The following is a 22496-nucleotide window of genomic DNA, read 5'->3' as shown; positions in this document are numbered from 1 at the left end:
GCGTGCCCTGCACTGGGTTGCGATAGTCGCTCCCTCCAGGCCACCATGAGATCGCGCCGGAGCTCCGCCCGCTGCGCGACAACTTGCCGCGGCAACGGGGTTTCTCCCCGGCGCTGAGCCTCCTCGCGCCAGTCGTACAGGCGCAAGAAGACCCTCGCCTCCAGATCCCACGGTGGCAGTCCAGCGAGTAGGCCAGCTGCTTCGCGGGAGATCGTGCGGTACCCCCGGATTAGCCTAATGGCTATCACCCTTTGGGGCACGTTCAGGTAGTGCACAGCCCGCGGCCGTGCCGAACGTGCCCATACCGGGGCCCGTAAAGGGCCATGGACCGCATGACCCCGCGTAGAGTTTACGGCAGGGGCGTTTGGGCCTCCCAGGTTGGGCAGGAGCCGCTTGAATGCAGCACCTGCCTTCTCCAGTTTGGGGCCCAAACGTCGGAAGTGCTCGACGAAGCTCCACCGGCCGTCGAGGACGAGTCCCAGGTACTTCATCGCCCTCTCGACGCCGATGGTAGCCCCCCCCACCATGACTTGGGAGCCTGAAGGTGGCGCGTTCCGAAGCCCATGAAAGCACATGGCCTCGGATTTGTGCAAGGCCACCTCCAGTCCCAGCAGCTGGATCCTCTCGATGACTATCGCAACCCCGCGCGTCATTATGTCGGCCGCCTCCTGGTGCGACCTCCCTTGTGCCAGAACCAGCGTGTCGTCAGCGTAGCAGACCACGCTGACGCCGCTAGGGAGGTCGGCGCGCAGCACCCAGTCGTAGCCGATGTTCCACAAGAGCGGCCCCAGTACCGACCCCTGCGGAACACCGCACGACATCTCTCGCCGGTTCCATTCCCCGTTGTGACCAGGGTAAATGATGGACCTATCCGACAGATAGGCCTCGACCACGCGACGAAGGTAGGTCGGCACCCGGTGATACCGGAGTGCCTCCCTGATGCAACTCCAGGGAAGGGTGTTGAAGGCGTTGGCGATGTCAAGAGACACCGCCAAGACGACCCCCCCCCGGGACACAGCATCCCCCGTCGTGAGAGCTCTCACGCGCATGATGGCGTCCACCGTTGAGGCTCTTTGAGTCCTCAATTTAACAAAAAGTTAAAGCACCGAAGTAGTAAAAACAACTGACGCGTGGAGGACTTTTGTGTCCAAAACTCGAAAAATTTCGCGCTCGCTGCGCTCTCAGCTTTTTCACTTTACACTGATTTTTTTCAAACTTGTTTGAGTATTTATGTGTTCCAAGACTCAACAAATTTCGCGCTCGCTGCGCTCGCGCCTTTCACTTGACAGTGGCTATTTTCTGATTTCTTTAGGTATTATTGCGTCCCAAACATCAAAAATTTCGCGCTCGCTACGCTCGCGGCTTCTTCTCGTTGCAGTGCTTTTTTCCACTCTTGTTTGGGTACATATTTTTGTGTACCAAAACTAAAAAAAAATTCGCGCTCGCTTCGCTCGCGACTTTTTCACTTTACAAGATTATTGAGTTTTGGAACAGAAAAGTATTTACATTTGTCGTTTTTTTTTGGGGGGCTGCACAATAGGTAGTCCGCCCCGGGTGCCACCCGATGCTACGTCGCCACTGTATCATAGCACCCGAACGAATGAACCGATTTCAATTTAGTTTTTTTTTTAGTGTATGATGAAAATCGATTGAGCCGTTTAAAAGTTACAGAGGTTTTACGCTTCAAAGTCGCTGTCATATAAACTTGTTAACATTAAACTCTTCGGTACATACATAGAGGCTTGCAAAAATAATCTAGTAACTGACAGAAATATCATTAAGTTCACAATCATTAGAGGCGGCAAAAATTGAATGGCCTACTAGCGGCAAGTTTGTAAATCCGCCACTGGCAACAGTTGCATTGGTATATCAAAGTGTACGGTGGCCAGCTTTGCCATACCCAGATTTTTCAGTGCTATAGTAAGTGAAGAAGTAAGAAACTGAAATTAGTCTAACCAAGAACTGTACTCATAGCAAGGCTTAAGAAAAAGGAGCATCATATCTATGTGTTCTTTTGATTTTATAAATCGGAACGGAGTTAAGTTCTCTAAAAGGTGAATCCTGGCCACTTTTAATATATAATGTCTTTTGTAGTTTTGTCTTGGTAAGCTTAGTTGTGGTAGCAAATTGGTGTTGAAGGTAAGGGCCAGTTCTTATTAGGACTTTATACTTACGAACTCTGATTACACATTATTACACAGGCGTATCAGCTCAACCTAGCCTACCAACCATCAAAAAAGCGTGACATATTTATTTACAACACTACATTAATGCCTGGAGACAGTTATCTATTTTGAATAGTCACAACACGACAAGTCTGCGTGTTGCGATCACGTGTGGTATCTAGATATTAAATGACAATGTTTTGCTGAGTAACCAAAACAACTGGTGTTTAGTTTAGTGCACAATAATGTATTATAAATAGCATAAATTGAAATATTCTACAAAAGCAATGACAGTTTTAAAATGGTATTGTGCAGTTTGTAAGTTGCGATTTTTCGACGTAAACAGCTGGAGTTTCAAATTAGTATAGTATATGCAATGAACTGTAGTTGACATGTAAGTAGTTCAAATTCCACCTTCTCCTCTTAGGTACCTACTGGCTATCTTGCTGTGCCCGTCAGGGTCCTTAATTTTGACAACTATTTACTTTTCCACCTTAGAAACTTTATGAAACGCAATAAACTAATATCATTTGTTATGAAAATTGGTATCTAAGAGATACATTTAACTTTACAACGAGAGCGTTTATTTAATCTGGAACACAGATTTCCATCTGCATAGAAGTTCAATTTTTTATATCTGATTACCTGTTAAAGTTTTGTTTCTCTATCAATCTATTTTTCACACCTAAATTCAACAGCTGTTTTTAAAACAGAACTTTGTACCATTGAGATCGTCGTATCATCGGGATTACGAGGAGATCAAAATAACCCGCGCTATAGAGGCGTGGCTTACAGATGTTGGACTTCGAACCGACTTCTATTTTAGTTGCAAAACATTACATCTACTTACAGCTGTGGGTAAAGATTCGTTGATTACTCTCGGTTTCTTTGTTGATAAAGTTTTGGGGAATAGTCAAAAGTAAGTCAGTCAGGCGAGTAGCCGAAAATCGATCTCATTGGCGTGCACTTGGAGAGGCCTATGTCCAGCAGTGGACTGCGATAGGCTGATGATGATGAAGTCAGTCTTAGCTTTGTAAATGCAGTTTGGAGTTCAAGGATATTTATTATGTGAAAGGTAATGATTGTCAATGCCATTTTGTGACAGCCAGGTGACAGGAAAACTCACTAAATGCAAAAAACTCAGGACACAATGGATAGTACAAAATGAGATAAGTACATTTTAAAACCTAACCACTTAGGTACATTAAAATAAAATTAAATTGTGCATTGCAGTCTGCGATATTTTTGATGGATCTTAACAGAAGCTCACTCAATCATAGCACTTATCATATTTTCATAGTTTAACCTAATTATGAAGTAAAGTCTATGCGTTTGAAACTTGCGTCTAGTTTTGTAGACGCACTTCACTTTCAATGCTTGATTTCATTTAGTTAGACGTTACTTTTTAGAAGAAAATTCACACGAAATTTTGTCGCCATGATATTATATACGAACATAGGTGTAATAACATACCAACATAGAGTTACACAATTCCGTTTTGGCACATTCTCTGCCATACCTCATTTGTCATGAGCGAGATTATTTTGGCGCTGCATATCTCTATAAATAGAACATAAGAAACATTAATAAGAACAGTATCAAGGCAATTATAATCCGCATTTAGTTTTATCTAAACTTACAGGTTAATGAACTTTGTTGACGTTAATCTCAAGTTCAATTTTTGTTGTTAGTTATCTTTTCAATAGCTCTCTTTCTTTCTAATGTCGACTATTTAGTACTTTCATGCTGATATTACCAAATTATAATCAACTAGGGAGCTACTTCCCGCACCCGGATAAAAAGTAGCCTATGTCCTATAGGTTCTGGAATAACTCTGTACAAATTTCGTTTATATCGGTTCTCATATTAAGCATATAATAGTACAAAACTGTCGCTTCTGCGAAGACTTGAATAAACAGAAACTGTATGTTTGGGGGCGTGGTCAATGTCAAGTATCAATAAAAAAAAACTTTAAATGAACATAATACTTTATCCTCAACCATTTTCCTGTCTTCCTATTCTATAAAAATAATCTCACATTCTACAAGTTCCTACGGAAATTTCCCGTCTAATAATAACCGACAAAAACATTTAATTCGGCCTCGAGAACAAAACAGTCTCGCATGCAATACTGGGCATAGGATACGATGTAACGTATTAACGTATATAACATATTTTATGGTCTTTATATTTACATATAAACTTGCAGAAGAAAAAAAACTCCATTCATAAGAACATTGTATTACCAGCCATTTTCCCGTGGTCTCGTCCGCGTTCCGTGGGAACTACTGCCCAAACCGGGATAAAGTATCGCCTATGCTACTTGGGAAGAGTGTAGCTTTCCAACAGTGGAAAAAATGTTCAAATCGGTTCAGTAGTTTCGCAGCTTTTGGGATACAAACAAGCAAAACGAAACATGTTTCTTCTTTACTATGTTAGTATAGTACCTACTAAACTCTAGACTAAACTCGTGAATAAGTAGCAAGAGTGCTCAGTTTCAAGTTAGGCTGTCTTAATGCCTTTCTGGTGTCAAATCTTTTGTTGCTGTCAGGTTGTTTTTATGTACGTAAATAAATAAGCTACACTAACATCGGTTGCTTGGTAACCTTTCCTAGTCCTGATTGCCAGTCTACAATTTCCATTGAATCCTTTGTTGACCCCAACTTTAACACTACCTCGTACTTTTATTTTAAACATAAAATAATATAACAAAAGCCAGCGTAAAATGAAACTATTCATGACTATTCAAAAGTATGGTTGAAACAACACGACGGGGCTTGGTGTAGTACACTTTGTGCGCACGTGATCGGCGCGCACGCATTGAAGGCGTGTGACCACTCCCCTCCTTGCGCTTGCGCGGATGACTGTTGTACCGAGGTTCGATTCCGGATTTTTAGTATTGTTACTACGTGTGTTTCTTGTGGTATATTGGTGGTCTGAAAATGAGATAAATTTTTAACTATTTATTTAAGTAATATATCTGATTCTTTAGGTAGTTTAGGACTATGACAACTGAACTTAAGATTTAGGTGAAAATTGAGATATATCGAAACTTTTAAAAGGATATAAAGTTGGATATAATCGTAGTTTTGAAGCAGCTGTATGTAATGGTTCCTCAAACTTGATAGAAGTTGCAGAAAACAGTTCATATCTCGAAAAAGGCGAATAATAGCAAATAGTACTTTTTTCAGTGTTTTATTTCATTAGAACTTTGTTTTTATTACATAAAGTCTATTTTAAGTAAGCCTTTATATCAATTTCATAACGAAAGCTATCTCTTACCACGCAGTTATGCTAATTGTAGATAACCTACAGGAACAGATAGTTATCATTTAAAATCCATAATTAACGATTACTTAGCAAATTAAGTAATGTTATCATTTTTCAGTGCAAAAAAGTGCTGAACAATATCCTATATTTTTTCTAGAAGTTCTTACTTGCAGCTTTAGCAAGCGTGGTGATTAACGCTCATTCCTTCTCTGTATGAGAAGAGGCCTGTGCCCTGCAGTGGGTCAATAAAAAGGCTGATGATGATGATAAAATTATTTAATTACAACTTCTTCTTCCACCTGCCCTGTTCCCAATTTTATTTGGAGTCGGAGCAATATGTCTTCCTCTTCCATTTTCCCCTATCACTCACTCCCTTCTTATTCATGTCATCTTTCAGGCAATCCTTCCATCTTAGGTCTTATGTATTTACTACTAACCTCGTAAATTAGGAATAAAGTCTTTGTTTTTAACAAAGATAGCCTTGAGGTAGCGTGTTTGATTCTGAAAGAGTAAATCAAAACATGTTTTTGATTTTTTCAACACGTGTGCCAAATCAATCTTTAGGAAATGTTTAATGGAAAAGCAGTTGAAGAGAACTGTTGACTGTCAAAATATATCAATTTAAAACCCTTGCTACTCAAGTGGAGGCATAATCAATTAGTGACTTTTCTTTACATTTTGCACTATTTTCTTCGATCTGCCATGAAATGTGTTTCTTAAAATTAAATAATACGTTTAACTTATTACATAAATAACATCAATAAAACAAATATTCTTAAACAGTAACTTTTATTAACTAATGTTCGTTAAACTTTTACTGTAGGTTAAACCTAAAATTCTCATAACCACCCACGTTTACTATCGAAGTGAGCTTCATTTGTTTTTTTGTATCGTAATAGATATACAAAGCTAGAACTACAGGTAATATTAACATCTGTGATGTCTGGTGGTGACGTCATCGAATCTTCTATTTTTCGGGGAATCACTCTTTACCTTCCTTCCTTAGGCCCGGTTGTTCGAAGCTCGGTTACGTCAAGGTTAGGGTTAAATTCTAGTTAAAGTAAAATTAACAGGGTTTAAATTCAAAAAGCGTTGTTGAACGTTAAAATTTCATAGTAAAAATGTCAAATTAACCGTGATCAAAATTGACAGCGGTAAAATTTTAACTTTAACTTTGCCGTAACGTACGAACAACCGGGCCTTAAAGTAGTTAAAAATATAAAAATGTTGGTCATTATATATCTCGGATATTGAGGGATTTTAGCGTCATAGGTCGTGAGAAACTCACTAGTTTCAATCAAGCCGTGGCTGCGGGATTGTTCGAAAGAGTTACCGTGGCCCTGGTACATAAAGAGAGTCTTAAAGGAACATGATGGGTTTTAGTCAGTAAGAGTCTCACACTCCTTCACGCTGCACCCATAGTGGGATTATGATGATATCTCACCAAAAAGGGGTGTGGTTATAAATACTCTTTTAAGGATCTTATGCGAGCATAAACTCATTCAATAGGACCTTACATAACCACAAAAGCAAAAAAACGTATCTCATAAACTTATGACGCACAATGCAAGCGATAATTTGAAAATAACGCAAGCCTTAGAACCGAGCAGTCTCCCAAAACAGCTGAAAGATAATAAGCCAAACATATTGAATCATACAGTAAAGGCTGGTTTACACAGTCATACCACAGATTACCTTAATATTTACTTCGTCATACTTAACTTGTCCTTGAAGGATTCGAGACGGATATGACAATGACTCATGAGAGTAATTACTTTAAAATTTTACTTGAAGTTAAAAATACACTCATCTGTAAGTAGTCTTATGCATTGTGTCATTGTGTGATTCACCTGTCTGTCTGAGCACTATAAATCTTTGAATAGCAAGTGAATCTGAAAAGACTGACACTGAAAGAATAAGTACCATAATAATACCAACTGGCGCTGGTGGTTTCACCCACATCCCGTGGAAATTACTTCGCCCAACCAGATAAAAATGGTCCTATAGCTTTCTTAATAAATGGGCTATCTGAGACTGGAAGATTTTTTCAAATCGATCTAGTATTTCTGAAGGTTAGCGCGTTTATGCAAACAATAGCTTTACAATATTAGTAAAGACAGAGATTGTCTCCATAAAACTAGCTTGTCGTGATCAAATTTCAGTCTGGAGGACATTATTATAATAATCTTAAGCATCCACTCCTTTCCCAATCCATCAATTAGTGGCGTGCTCATTCGATATGCCAGAATCGTGATCCTCAGTCATACTAGGGCACGATTCTGCTAATTTTACTTGAGCGACATACGATTCACACTATACACGATTGCAATATGATTTGATTTACGATTGCATTTTGTAGAGCAAACTACCGTATAAACCAAAATCACAAAAATGGCAGAAAAATCGCAAATCGAATGTCGTTGGAATACGATTGGTGTTATATTAGTAGCAGAATGCCCGATATAGTTAAAACTGCTATTGCGATCATATTGCGATTCAATTTCTATTCAATTTTGACATTATTAACTTAGGAGAATCGGGCCCCTGGTTACAACATTCTTCTAGACTAGACTTATGTTTAGTCTAGTATGTTATGTTATAACTTGGCTGTTACGATATAACAGGCTATTATTTAACTCGTGTTTAGTTTGAAAATATTTGAGTAGGAAGCTAGTAGAGCATGGGTAAGTTTTCAAAATTATCTAATGTTTTGATTACATTTTGGTGTACCAAACATAGTTTGAATCAGTTTACTAGTGGAGGAGAGAAAGAGTAGAAGGAGTTAAAACATGATCAATATTTATACAAATAGAAGGTAGTAACAGTACCCGTTGCAAAACATCCAGATCCTGGACTAATGACTCATTTCAATATAACTGTGGTAATACAAAAAATTGCTGTCTCTAGGAGACAACGAGAACATTAGTTCTGCTGCACATTTAACTAGGTAGGTATTACAATTTTTTGAGCTGGTATGCATCTTACCGAAATAGATTGATCTATTTACTAGCAGATGTTCATTTAAATGCTAAAAGTGTAATGGTGGCAATCCCCCTTCTATAAGCTGGTTCGTTTTACCGTCCATATAATCACCACGTTACATCAGGGATGCTCTTTACTTTCTAGACTCCTTCTAGAACCAGCGGAATCTGATTTCTAAATCAGAAATCCTGGCGAAACACCCCAAAAACTCCGATAACCAGTCACTTAACGAAAAATTCGTCTGGACATTGTCTACGCCACGCAACTCAAGACAACACACTTGGCACACACACAGCATTACAATTGCGTGGCAGTGGGCGTGATCCACGAGACCGACGCGTGCGCACGTGACGTCACGGCCGCGCCCGCACCTGTGCTAGAACATTGACACAGAAACTGCTGAATGCGGAGGGGCAGAAATTCCAGTCTTTGAGTTTTAATGTTTGTAATTGTTTGAGAATGTTGTTTTTTAGGAGTACGATGGCTAAAGACTTACCCAGGCTAGATATTTTTAAGGGGATCCATTTTATGGGTGTTGGAGAAAATTGCAAAATCAAAGGCAAGGTTTCAAATAGGGTTTATTTAAATAAGTTGTCCGGTTTATTAACTTCCCTTTCCTTTGCGTCATATGTGATACAAACCGATTGTTTAACTATTGTGTCTGCATCGTGGACAGCGAAGTGGTTAAATAAACTTAATAAACATTAAAGAAAATGGAGACCACCTTTCAAAAATACGAAAACCCAGCTTACAATCCTAACCTGACATATTCCTGTTGCTGACTCACAAATAAACTACACACCACAGTATCACACACACACACACATTTACACGTAAAACAAAACATGGCAACACAGCGTGTTATGCGCGTGAGTTTCCAGGCTAACGATTTACATTGTGCGTAGCGACTAAGTTGCTTATGCGCCGATTCTGAGTTCTTGTATTCTAAATTGGTTAATTATTTTAGTTATATCTATAATATAATCAAGGTAGACTGGAAATCGGCAGTTTTGAAGGTCATTTTTATCAGGAGATCAAGCCTGGGATCAGGCGAGGAGTTCACGAAACAACCACCTTTTAGTTAAATATAATTCAGATATGTCCTGAATAGAGAACTCCTAATACCTACCTATACCAGGATTTTAATTACTCCTAAATCTCAATTTTAACCCAGTTATGCCAATTTAACTTTTATTAATATAGCCTTGATGGTATCCCAAATGTTTTTTATTTGCTAAAATACAGGATTTTGTTGCATCTAGGGTTTTGGTTAATAAATTATTAAATATCAGTTTATTAGCCTTCTGATTCCATTATAATGTAAGTCTATTGTGTTAATACTTCTATGTTATCTATGGTTAATCTGATGCCCTTCATAAAGGTATTATGTTTGTTTGTCACACCCATTTTCTATGAGATAAGTTTGATTCTCGTGTAAGAAAATGTACAAAATGTCGATAATATTAATAAGCTGGTATTATTCAGTAGTTAAATAGGTAGGTAACCATTTATCAGTATTATGTTAATTGCAATCTTTTAGCAATTAACCCTGACGATTTGGTGGAAAACCTTCTAAAAATTAATGATTATTTCGATAGGCACAAGATAATAGTGTCTATGATTGACCGAGTAAAATACAACTTTTCACCAATCACTATTTTAAATAGAAAGAAAATACTTAACTGAAATGGATCACGCTACTAAGTTTCCCAATATTAATTTTTAACATTAATATAATATAGGGCCCTTTTTACTACATCTGGTCTTTTAAACTAACTTGCTGGATGCTATTATGCCTTAAACTTGTCGATACACATTGTATTCATATACATGATAAATAAAGATTCTGGGAACCTTTCCATATAAAACAGTAACATCAGAAAGCAATCAGACAGATAATACAAGATATATCTATTAAAATAGCATTGCAGGCGAGAAGCCAAACTGTCACAATATATGTTAAGTATACAAAATTTACTATCCATAAACTAAGGAAGTTATTGGCGAATTTTGGCTCAAACAACTCTTGCGCATATAGTCGAAACATCTCGTGACATTGATGAAGAAACATGGAATTTTCAGGGCATGTACGAGATATAAATAATATGATATTACAGGAACAAACGTACAATATAATTAGGCAATAATAGCTTCCACCTGGAAAGAGTAGTGGACTGCAAAAAAGGCGAAGGTAATGGACACCACGAATGTCAAAATAAGTAAAAAACATTTATTTTAAAGCTTAGCTTTTGAAATTAAGGTCAACTCCTATTTAGGATATGGCCTTTTTTAAGAACGAACTTCTAAGTGGTAAAGAAAATACCTATAAACATGACATTCTTCAAAAGTTCAGAAGGACTATCTCAACACACTTTTAAGACATTATTGAAGAGAAGAGAACGCCTATCTCAACAATACCTTCTTCAAGACTATCGATAACAATTTCAAACAACCAGTTACAAGGCAAAACGCATATACATATATCTAGCATGCAACAAACAGGTGCAACATCATTAACCCAAACTACGGCTTACGTGCATCTATCACAGTGCAACACGTCATTAATAAGCGCTAATGCATAAAGGAAAATAATTAGGGTTAAGCACTTTGCATACATGACTATAACAACGTAGGGTGCAGTTAGTTCACTACATTAGAAGTCGCAATTTCAAGTAAATTTTGTAAAACTGATGAATCATTGTGAAGGAAAAAAAAATGGGATACCTATTTTTTTATGTGAAATCATCAAATGACCCATCTCGCTGTGGGTTAGCAGCGTGGGTTAGTATCAGACTCTTACTGACTAAAACCCATTATGTTCCTCTTACCATGTTCTTCTTAAGCCCTTTATGTACCCGGGCCGCGGTAACTCTTTCGAACAATCCCGCAGCCCCGGCAGAAATTGGGAAACCCGGGACTGAAAAGTCTAATTTCATAAATCCGCTTCGATCTAGGTAGTATGGTTATTCAAACTTTGTAAGTTTTCCGTATGAGACGACACGACAATTTAATGTAGATTCAGAAAGGAACATTGACGAAGATGAAAAAGTACAATAAACTTTAATGGACGTCTAGAAAAACACACATCAGGATATTGCTTATCTAACAAATTAAAACAACTAAGTATAATCGAGGAAAATTTTATAATTAAGGTCAAGTAGTTTGAACGCATGACTGCAGCAACGTCAATAGTTAAATTGACTGTGTGATTCAATCATAGACTCTGGTCTTTGGAGCTCTTCGACCTTGAGTGGCTTTCGAGCAAACCAGTCCCTTCAGATTTGCTTGGGTCAAATGATTTTACTAGACACGTCAGCGCTGCCTACAGCCACTTATCTACGCCTTTCCGTTCTGAATCATGCTTCAAAACGTCCAATATTATCTGTATTTGAAATATCTATCTTGGTGGTCTGACGCAAAAGAAATGACAAGAAAGCTAAATGCGGTAGTTGATAGATTGATATTACCTATGGAGTGTCTCGAAATCGTTGGAGTAAAAAATTTGTTTAAATAATTACATGCGTTTGAAGAAGCCTCTTCTCTACCTATAAGTATCCAAAGAGAGCATAATTTTAGGCTCCAATTAAAACCCTTTGATGCTATACACAGATTGTAAAAATAAATTAACGATGGTGAGATGGCGAAGAGTCATAATAAGGCTAACCTCATAAGCAAATATGAATCAGAAGACAGAAATACTGACAGTGAATAAGTCTTTAAGTGCATCAGTTTAAACACCACTGATGACAAAATGGACATGAATATATATGGACATAACTTAATATGACGTGAAAGAGGAAAATTTCAGCTTAAGTTAAAGTTGCTTTATGTGACTGGAATCACGTCGATCGATCTTTTAATGCATAACTTGAGTCATTAGTATCTTTCTGCCCTTTGTTGGCCCTTGTGTTAATTGCTTTAAGTTACGTGCTGTTATTAACGTCAAAAAAACACGCAGATATTTAGGCAGTTTTAACATACCTTTGAAATTCTGCATTAAACTTTTCAATCAATGCTTTTTATTCTTTATCAACCTCTATTGTATTATGAAGTGTAACAATAAAAACAATGTGTAGAATATTATCAGTTTTAAGAACTCCTTTGTGGGTTGTATTTATTGGTTTTGCGGTTATACTAGTTCAAGAAGTTTTCCTTTTCATTTGAATACAAACGTCGTCATCAAGTGTTTTAGTAACTACGTCTTTATTAATCAATTTATGATCCGAATCTATTCTGATCAAAAGTCTTTCAACAAAATCATTATTTAACACCAGCCCACCTAAAACTTTCGCGCATATCCCACATTGCTCATCGTCGTGCGCGAAATTGTCGGCCGAGTCCAAGAATCGTGACGCAATGTTATGCGCCTGCGCGTCATTGGAAGCCACGCTGTGTGAGCGTGCTACGTTACTCATAGCTTCTGTATTTTCAACTCTGTCACTGCCTACATTGCCCTGATACGCGCAAGTACGTCCCGGTATCGGCAGTGTTGTAATACTTTGCAATGTTGATGCGCATTTGTTTTGTTCTAGAACCGCTGCAAATGCGCCCGTTGTTGGTTTTTTATCGTCGTCCTTAAATAGATTATTGATAGAATTTCACAATGTTACTCTACAATGCAAGGGTACATGATTAGTTGAGATATTTGACTGCATTGCGCATAATTGAAACTTTAACGATGTATAATATGAAACTTTAGTATGGAATTTACTTAACAGATTGAATATTTTCAATCGAATGTATGCAATAAATCGTAATAATGCATTATGAATACATTTTTTGCGATCCTTTTTGTCACTACCTTCAATCCAAGGTTGTATCTTTGCATACAGAGTTCAATGTTAACGGAACAGATTACTAAATATGGAATTCCCTTCCTGTTTCCAATTATTCCATTTGTGTCATAAGTTCGTATGAAACGTGTCGTTCGCTCAGTCGCGTGCGCGCATTCCGTCAGTGGTGACGTATGTCGGTCGAACGAATTAATAATGACGAAAGTTATTAAGTGTGCTTCCTGTAACGTAGTTATAGATGAATTGCTGTCGTATATTCAAAATAAATTATCAGTGATTGACGAAGACACGTTAGTGCGGTTATGTACCTCAACGTTTTCAAGTGATGATATCGAAAAGTCTAAAACACTGCTATACGAGTCGGTTATGGTGGACAAAGCTAAAATAAAGAGGAAAAACAAAGGCAAGGAACGACGAGACCTAGTGGACATAATTAATGTCTTTAAGTCAGTTGAGCCGGATCAGTTCCCAATTTTTGTAGCAAGAGATTTGGAAAAGCTACCTCCAATCCTGTTTGACCACCTCGATTGCACTAAACTTTTAAAGGATATGCTTCGAATCCAGAATGAAGTTAAAGAAATAAAAGAAGAATATGTAACGCAGACTCAGTTGAAGGATTTAAAATTGGAGATTCTTAAATTACAAAACGATTCGTTAATACCGGCATCAGCGTGTAAATTGAACATGAAACTATAGGAGGTATGGGATTAAAAGAAATAATATACTAATTTGATATTGAAATATTTATTCTATACTTTAAATGGTACTTGGAAGCAATACGTCCGTCTAACAAGATCCCGTGACGCAGTGTGTGTAGAGTTAAATAAACAGTAGATTGTTCAGATAGAACAAAGAACAATGTTATCGAAAGTTAGGGGTATTAGTTTTTGCTTTATATAATCCAACACGCCCCCTCAAAAATTAATCCCTAACTTTTAGTCATTCGTTAGTTTACTATACAGTATCTAGTCTACAATTCAACATTACAAAGTGAATACCAACTTATAAATACGACGTAACATATTATACTTCCAAGTAAGGTCTGGGACAACTGTACAATAATGGTCCAACATTTGCTGCACAGGATCAGGAAAACCCAGAAAACCTGATCAGACCATTTCATAATGAAATTGTACTTAAATTAAAACTTATTCTATACCCAATCCTTTTCTCAGTCTTATAAAAGACACGACTGGTAAAGGTTTTGTCAACAAGTCTGCCAACTGGTTACCTGTGGAAATATAATTTAATTTTATTACATTTTTCTCAACTTGTTCTCTAGAGAAATGATATTTTATATCTATGTGTTTGGACCTTTTATGACTTGTTGGATTATTAGCTATGCTAATACATCCGTTATTATCTTCATATAAAATAATGGGCTTATTAATTTTTAAGTTTATGCTTTCTGCCAGAGACTTAAGCCATAATGCTTCTTTAACAGCTTCATATAAAGCCATATATTCGGATTCAGTAGACGAGACCGCTACTGATGTTTGTCTCTTTGTACACCATGTAATTGTATTTTGATCAAATAATTTAAACACATATCCAGTAGTGCTTTTCCTATCATTACAATCGTGGCCACCCCAATCTGAGTCGACATATCCACTTAGGATGTTATTGTAATTATTTCTTGTATATGTTAACTTCAAATCAATTGTGCCTTTGATATATCTTAAAACTCGCTTTAAGCATAACCACAATTCTTTATTGTTCTTATTTGTGTACCGACTTAAAATATTTACGCATGTACTTAAGTCCGGACGCGTACAAAGCATAATGTACATTAAACAACCGATCAGGTGACGGCATGGTGCGTCACACTTCTTATCAGCGTTAAGAGCTTCATAGTTTAATTTAAGCTCCATCGGTGTGTTTATAGGATTGCAATCACTCATATTAAATTTATTCAAAACGGTTTTAATGTAAGCACTTTGGTCTAAAGTAATTTTATCATGGTGTCTCTCTATTTTAATGCCCAAAAATAATTTGATATCGTGTAAGTCGGTCATTTCGAATTTAGTCATTAAATATGCTTTGAAATTATTCATTGTTTGCAAATCTGCACATGCTATAACTAAATCATCGACGTACAAGATTACGTAAATATTTTTAGAAATGTCTCCTTTACCTTTCATATATATACACCTATCTACTGGGGAGTTCTGAAAACCTATTTCTTTGAGACATTGTTCAAATGTTTCGTACCAACATCTAGCTGATTGTTTTAAGCCATAAAGAGCTTTGTTTAATTTGCATACGTAATTATCTTTACATTTTACACCTTCAGGAACTTTCATGTAGATTTCTTCCTTTAGTGTACCATTTAGAAATGCTGTTTTTACATCCATATGATGAATCAGTAAATTATATTGATTTGCGTAGCTAATTAAGAATCTAAAGCTTGCTATTCTAGCAACTGGTGCAAATGTTTCATTATAATCACTAAGATATTCTTGACTGAAACCTCTAGCGACAAGACGTGCCTTATATCTTGAAGGTTGACCTGAAACGTCATTTTAATAGTGAATATCCATTTACAGTCTACAATATTTTTATTTAATGGTTTTGGTACTAATGTCCATGTATTATTTTTCTTAAGAGAATTGAGTTCTTCTCTGACTGCTTTTTCCCACTGATTCCTATCGTTCAGAGATTTAATTTCATTTAATGATTTTGGTATATTACTTGTGATGGATAACGCACTATAGACATCATAGTCATTTTCATTATATGATTTACGCGAACATGTTTTCAGTCTTTCACTTCTTCGTAAATTTAAAAATTCATCAGGTTTATCCTGATTTTTGTGTTTCAAACTACTCTCAGATTCATTTTCAGGTTCATTCGGTATTTCATGACTACCGATTTTCGAATTTTACTTGTACTGCATTCATCAGATTGAGAGCTATCTGATTTAGGGCCAGAACTATGAGACTTATAAGACACTGATTTTGTTACGGAGTCATTATCAGTTTCGTCTTGGGAATATGTATTATTACTCCGTTCAGGTCGTAATGAAGGCCTAGATTCGATAAAATTAGTCTCATCAATTACAACGTCCCTTACAGTTTCATATTTTTCGAATTCTGTATTCCAAACTTTATAACCATTGGGTTCATAACCTACCAGTATTCCTTTCCACGACCTATTGTCAAATTTGTTTTACTGGTTTTATTATGAACATATACAGTTGAACCGAAAACTCTGAGATTTTTAACGCTTGGTTTCCTATCATGCCACATCTCGTATGGTGTCTTTGATTGACTTAAAGCTTTCGTAGGCGTAATATTTATTAAATAAACTGCAGTTAAAACTGCATTTCCCCAAAACGTTTTGATGCTTTAGTGCCATTTAACATAGCACGAGCTTTTTCTGTTATTGTGCGAACCATACGTTCTGCAACACCATTTAACTGTGGGGTCCTAGGAACTGTTAAATGATAGCTTATGCCTCTTTCTCTACAGTAGTTTTTCATTTCGGTGGATAAGTATTCACCACCGTTATCACTATAAAGATTTACTACTTTGAAATTGAATTTAGCCTCACTTTTAGCGACATAGTCTTTAAAAGCTGTAAACACTTCTGATTTGTAAGTTAACATATACACCACACAATAATGTGTGTATTCATCAACAAATAAAACAAAATAATTTCTGTTATCTATTGTTGGAGGTGTTATAGGACCACAAACATCTGAATGCACAATAAACAGAGGGCGTTTAATGTAACTTTTGTCTTTAACTTTATTAAAAGGCAGGCGAGTCTGCTTCCCATTTATGCATGCTTCACACAACTTATCATTTGGAGTTACGGTATTTATTTCATCTAAGTCATCAATCATATTATGACATTTTAACTGCAGGAATTTAGTTTTACTTATATGTCCTAGGCGTTGATGCCATAATTCATATTTATTTTCATTAACATAACATGCTTGGGAAGCGGATTCCCTTTTATTACTGGTATTTTAAACTCTAGAACTATAAGATTATTCAATGTCTTACCTTTCATGATGATTTTACCTTCCTTTGTAATTTGTGTGCCTTTGTCATCAAATATTATGGTGAATCCTGCTTGCTGCATCTTTGATACCGATATTAAATTATATGGTACTTCGGCACAGAACAATACATTTGTAAGTATTCCTTGCACTCCTGTTTGACTGATAAGATTTATGTTTCCCCTTTTAGTTGCTGAAATAAATGTATTGTTTTAGCTACTGAAATTTTAAAGGAGGATTTAAACATTCAAACGATGTGAAGAGATCATCTCTATTTGTGATGTGATCAGACGCTCCTGAATCTAATAGGAATTTAATTGTCGAGTGGTCTTTTTCATAATGGTATGCGCTTGTCATGAACGCAAATCCTGAAAAAGAAGAATTCGAGGTCGTTCCCTCTTGCAGGGCAATAGTTTGGACTTGTCTTGTCCTTTCTGGGGCATTGTTTTGTATATTTGTCTGTCTTTTGAAATAGAAACAATCCTGTTTCTTGTGTCCTTTGCGTCCACAGTAATGACATTTCACAAATTTTTGTTTGTTTGTTTTCTTGAATGTTGTATTCTTCAAATAGTTTTGTTTTGTGCGATTGTATCTGTTTTATTATATTTTTCTTCAACATGGAGTATCTTTAAACTGGTATCACGACTCTCGTTTTTAATTTTACTTCGTGATCTAATAGTCTAGTTTTACAAAACCGAGAGTGATATTTTCTTCAGATAGTGTCTCAATTGCAGTGATAACGCCATCATATGTATTCGGGAGAGTAAGTAATAAATGAGCTACTTTGTCCGTTTCCTCTAATTTAGCTCCAGCAGCTGATAATTCTGTCAGCAGATCGTCAAATGTTGAGAAGTGTTTGATCAAGGGTATATCGGCTTTTAATTTTAATCCCAATAATTGTTTTCTCAGCGCTAATTGAGTTGCTACACTTTTCCTTTCATAGATCGCGTCAAAATGTTTAAAACTGCTTGAGCAGTCCCATTTTCATTAATATAATTAAGATATGAGTCCGCCAAATATTCGACTATAATACTTTTGGCTGCCTTATTATTCTTTTCCCACTCAGCGGATCGCGTTCCAGGAATTTCTTCGTCAATAACACTGAGCAAGTTTAACTCTGAAAGCAGTGTACGAATTCTAAATTTCCATACACTGTACTTTTCTCCATTAAAAGGCTTAATGTTTCTTTTCACTTTTTCCATTGTCACAACTTTATTTTTATTTACAACTATGCACTTTACTGTCACTACGCACTACTGAATGTTCTCACTACTAAATGTCCTTTTTCGCACTGGGCCCATAACCTATAGGAGGTATGGGATTAAAAGAAATAATATACTAATTTGATATTGAAATATTTATTCTATACTTTAAATGGTACTTGGAAGCAATACGTCCGTCTAACAAGATCCCGTGACGCAGTGTGTGTAGAGTTAAATAAACAGTAGATTGTTCAGATAGAACAAAGAACAATGTTATCGAAAGTTAGGGGTATTAGTTTTTGCTTTATATAATCCAACAGAAACGCGGTGGATGGCTTCTGGAAAGTGGTCCTGTTGGATTATCCCATGTGAATAATTCGACTGTGGTGGATGACTGCAATATTAGTTTCGGTGAATCATCGTTACAAATATTAGACAATAACGAACTGGTATTTAGAAAAATAAAGGAGGTAGATGCAGAAACTTTCGATCGAGATATTGAGTCAGCTGTCTCGCCGCAGCAAGCGGCTGAGCGCAGCCCCTCCCCTCGCGTCGCAACCACCGCCACCGACGCCCGCATCATTGAAGCGGCCGCTAGATCAACTACTTCGAAGCAGAAAGAGGTGACGTCACCGGGGCTTGTGTATTCGTCTCAGACCGCTTCTGTGATGCCTGAGTCAGTACAAAACAAAGACGGATGGGAAAAAGTTTCGTATCGACGAAAGCGAAATAATATGAGCTACCGATATATGGGCACTGCTGGTACCGCTAGGGATAATGAAGGAAAGTTTAGGGCTGCAATAAAAACAGTTCCAATCTTCATAACCAAGGTACATAAAAACACGTCGCAAACGGACATTGCTGATTACGTGTATCGTAAAACAGGCGATATGATTGCACTTGAAAGTATATCGTTTAAGTATCCCAAAGAATATAAGGCTTACAAATTCTTTATACCGGAAACTAAAATGGAGAAATTTCTTGATAGCAAACTATGGCCCGAGGGAATTATCTTCAGGAAATTTGTGAATTTTAAAACGAGAAATTACACGAACGGTGCGAACAGCGGTACTGTGAACGACTTAAATAAATGTTAATGCATAGTTTAATAAGTTACAATTGCAAAAGTATAAAGCGTTCGGTCGAGAGTGTCAGGCAGCTATGTAGCACATCAGACATTGTTGCCTTGCAAGAAACATGGTTGCTGCCCCACGATATGTCATTCCTGAGCGAAATAGACGCTGAGTTCGCATGTACTGGGACCTCGGCGGTGGACACCACCGCTGGCATGCTCCGTGGACGTCCTTTCGGCGGAACGGCACTTCTGTGGCGGAAACGTGTTTTTGATAACGTTTCGGTAGTGCAGTGCGACAACCCGCGAGTGTGTGCTATTAGAGTTTGCATGGAATCAAAGACATTTTTAGTGTTCAGTGTTTACATGCCGACGGATAATAGTGCGAACTTAACGGATTTTACGGACTGCCTCAGCCTGGTGAGTGCTATGATCAATAATAACAATGTTGAAACTGCTTTTGTACTTGGCGATTTTAATTCGCATCCCAATGAACAATTCTATATAGAGTTAATGTCTTTTTGTCGGGAATCCGAGTTATTATGTGCAGATGTCGAATTTTTGGGAGTGAACTCTAATACACATACTTTTATAAGCGATGCGAACGGCTCGAGACGTTGGCTAGATCACTGTGTAACTACTGAAGCAGCCATGTCCATTATTACTGATATAAATGTAATATATGACGTAACTTGGTCTGACCACTTTCCGCTTTTAATACAATGTAATTTTAATGAAATCAAGCCAAAATTATGTAATTCGAATAATTATAATTTGTTGGGTAATAAAATAAAATGGGGTAATAGGACAATAAATCAAATTAATAGTTATACAAAATTTTGTAAGGATAATTTAAAACATATTGACTTTCCAACTGAATTGACTGCATGTAGCGACCATTTATGTAAAAATTTGGACCATAGAGTTATTATTGATGAAATGTATAATGACATTGTTAATATTTTAAGCCAAGCAGCCTCTCATAGTTATAAAATGAATCTTGTGAGAAATAGGAAGCCGGTAGTGGGGTGGAACAAGTACGTCAGTGATGCTCATCGGCAGGCCAGGCTAAAATTTGAACAATGGGTTTTGTGTGGTAGACCGGGCGAGGGGTCAGTCTGGAGTGAAATGCGAACAAGTCGCAATATCTTTAAGTCACGCTTACGATGGTGCCAGAATAATAGTGACCGAATTAAAATGGATATGTTGGCATCGCTTCATTCTAAGGGCGATTTCCGCGGATTTTGGAAGTCCACAGATAAACTCAATAGTAGGCCGGGCCTGCCGGTGAGTGTCGGTGGCGTTGCTGATGTCACGGGGATTGCCGAATTATTCAGGCAGCATTTCGCTGTTTCGTCGCCATTGGGACCGTCACAGTTTTCAGGCAGTTCTGGTTGTAGTGGTCAGGAGTGCAGTGTTCGGTTTACGGCAAAGGATGTAAGACATGTCATTATGTCTATGTCAAGAGGCAAGTCTCCTGGCCACGATGACCTGAGTATTGAACATCTTAAGCATGCCAGTCCTCATCTGCCCAGAGTCTTAGCATTGTTATTCTCCTTGTGTATAGGACATGCGTATCTTCCTGAACAGATGATGAGGACGGTGGTGGTACCAATCATAAAGAATAAAACCGGTGATGTTAGCGATAGGAATAATTATAGGCCTATATCTTTGGCGACGGTTATTTCAAAGGTGCTTGATAGTTTGCTTAACACTCAGCTGGATAAACATTTAAAAATTCATGATAACCAGTTCGGTTTCAAAGCAGGATTATCTACAGAAACAGCAATATTGTGTTTAAAGCAAACTGTCAAGTACTACACTGATAGAAATACACCTGTCTTTGCTTGTTTCCTCGACTTATCGAAGGCATTTGACCTGGTTTGTTATGATCTACTGTGGCAAAAACTGAAGCAGTCGTCAGTGCCAGACGGTCTTATCCGTATATTTCAATACTGGTACAACAATCAGGTCAATGTTGTTCGGTGGTCGGGGGCCTACTCAGCTCCTTACAGGTTGGAGTGCGGCGTGAGGCAAGGGGGGTTGACCTCACCTAAGCTCTTCAACCTGTACGTTAATGAGTTGATAGAGACGCTCAGCAGCACGCATGTCGGTTGCCATGTTGGGGATGTGTGCTTGAATAATATCAGCTACGCCGACGACATGGTCCTGCTGAGCGCCTCTGTTTGTGGGTTGTCGAGGCTGATTGGCATTTGTGAAAAATATGCTAAGGAACATGGTTTGCTGTATAACGTCAGTAAAAGTGAGTGCATGGTCTTTCGGGCCAAAAGGTGTCCAGATTACTTAGCAGCAATTAAGCTCAATGGAGTCCTACTTAAGAAAGTTGATACTTTTAAATACCTGGGGCATATATTAACCTCTGACCTGAAAGACGGTGCAGATATTGAAAGGGAGCGTAGGGCGCTGTCTGTTCGTGCGAATATGATAGCCCGCAGATTTGCTCGGTGTACAAGGGACGTCAAAATAACCTTATTTAGAGCGTTTTGTACGTCCTTTTATACTGGCAGTCTGTGGGTGGATTATACGCAGAAGCAGTACAGCGCTCTACGTGTCCAATACAATAATGCATTTAGGGTGCTCTTGGGGCTGCCTCGCTTCTGTAGCGCGTCAGGGATGTTTGCCGAGGCGCGTGTTGATTGTTTCCACACTATAATGCGCAAAAGGTGCACGTCCCTGGTGCGCAGGGTGCGAGGCAGCCGCAATAGTATTCTGAGAGCTTTTTCTGACCGATTTGACTGTCAGTACGTGAACCATTGCTGTATGGTTCATCTGCTGAATAATGTTGAAATATTATTTTAATGAATGTGAGAAATTTAAATTTAATTATTGTAATGTAACTGTATGTATTGTGATGAATTATTATTATTGATTATTGATTTTTACTATGATAAGTTAATTTCATTCATTTGTAATTATATGGGTGTAAAGGCCTGAAATAAATGATTTATTATTATTATTATTTTGTATGTCTCTAACCGACCACGG

The 22496-nt window shown here is 37.6% G+C and overlaps 1 protein-coding gene across 1 annotated transcript; it reads left to right on the top strand.

Annotated features, from left to right (window-relative positions):
- Nucleotides 1-17884: 17884 nt before the first annotated feature.
- Nucleotides 17885-22343, top strand: LOC135117002 (uncharacterized). The gene has a single exon (XM_064035206.1). The coding sequence runs from the start codon at nucleotides 19509-19511 to the stop codon at nucleotides 22308-22310; it is 2802 nt and encodes a 933-aa protein (XP_063891276.1). The 5' UTR covers nucleotides 17885-19508; the 3' UTR covers nucleotides 22311-22343.
- Nucleotides 22344-22496: the final 153 nt, after the last annotated feature.

This window comes from Helicoverpa armigera, chromosome 6 (genome assembly GCF_030705265.1).
Source record: "Helicoverpa armigera isolate CAAS_96S chromosome 6, ASM3070526v1, whole genome shotgun sequence".
In the NCBI taxonomy this organism is placed as follows: domain Eukaryota; kingdom Metazoa; phylum Arthropoda; class Insecta; order Lepidoptera; family Noctuidae; genus Helicoverpa; species Helicoverpa armigera.
The sequence above is the reverse complement of the archived record's forward strand: the minus strand, read 5'-3'. Positions and strand labels throughout refer to the sequence as shown.

Coding starts and splice junctions, on each gene's coding strand:
- LOC135117002 (XM_064035206.1), top strand. CDS start 19,509: ATGTTAATGCATAGTTTAATAAGTTACAATTGCAAAAGTATAAAGCGT.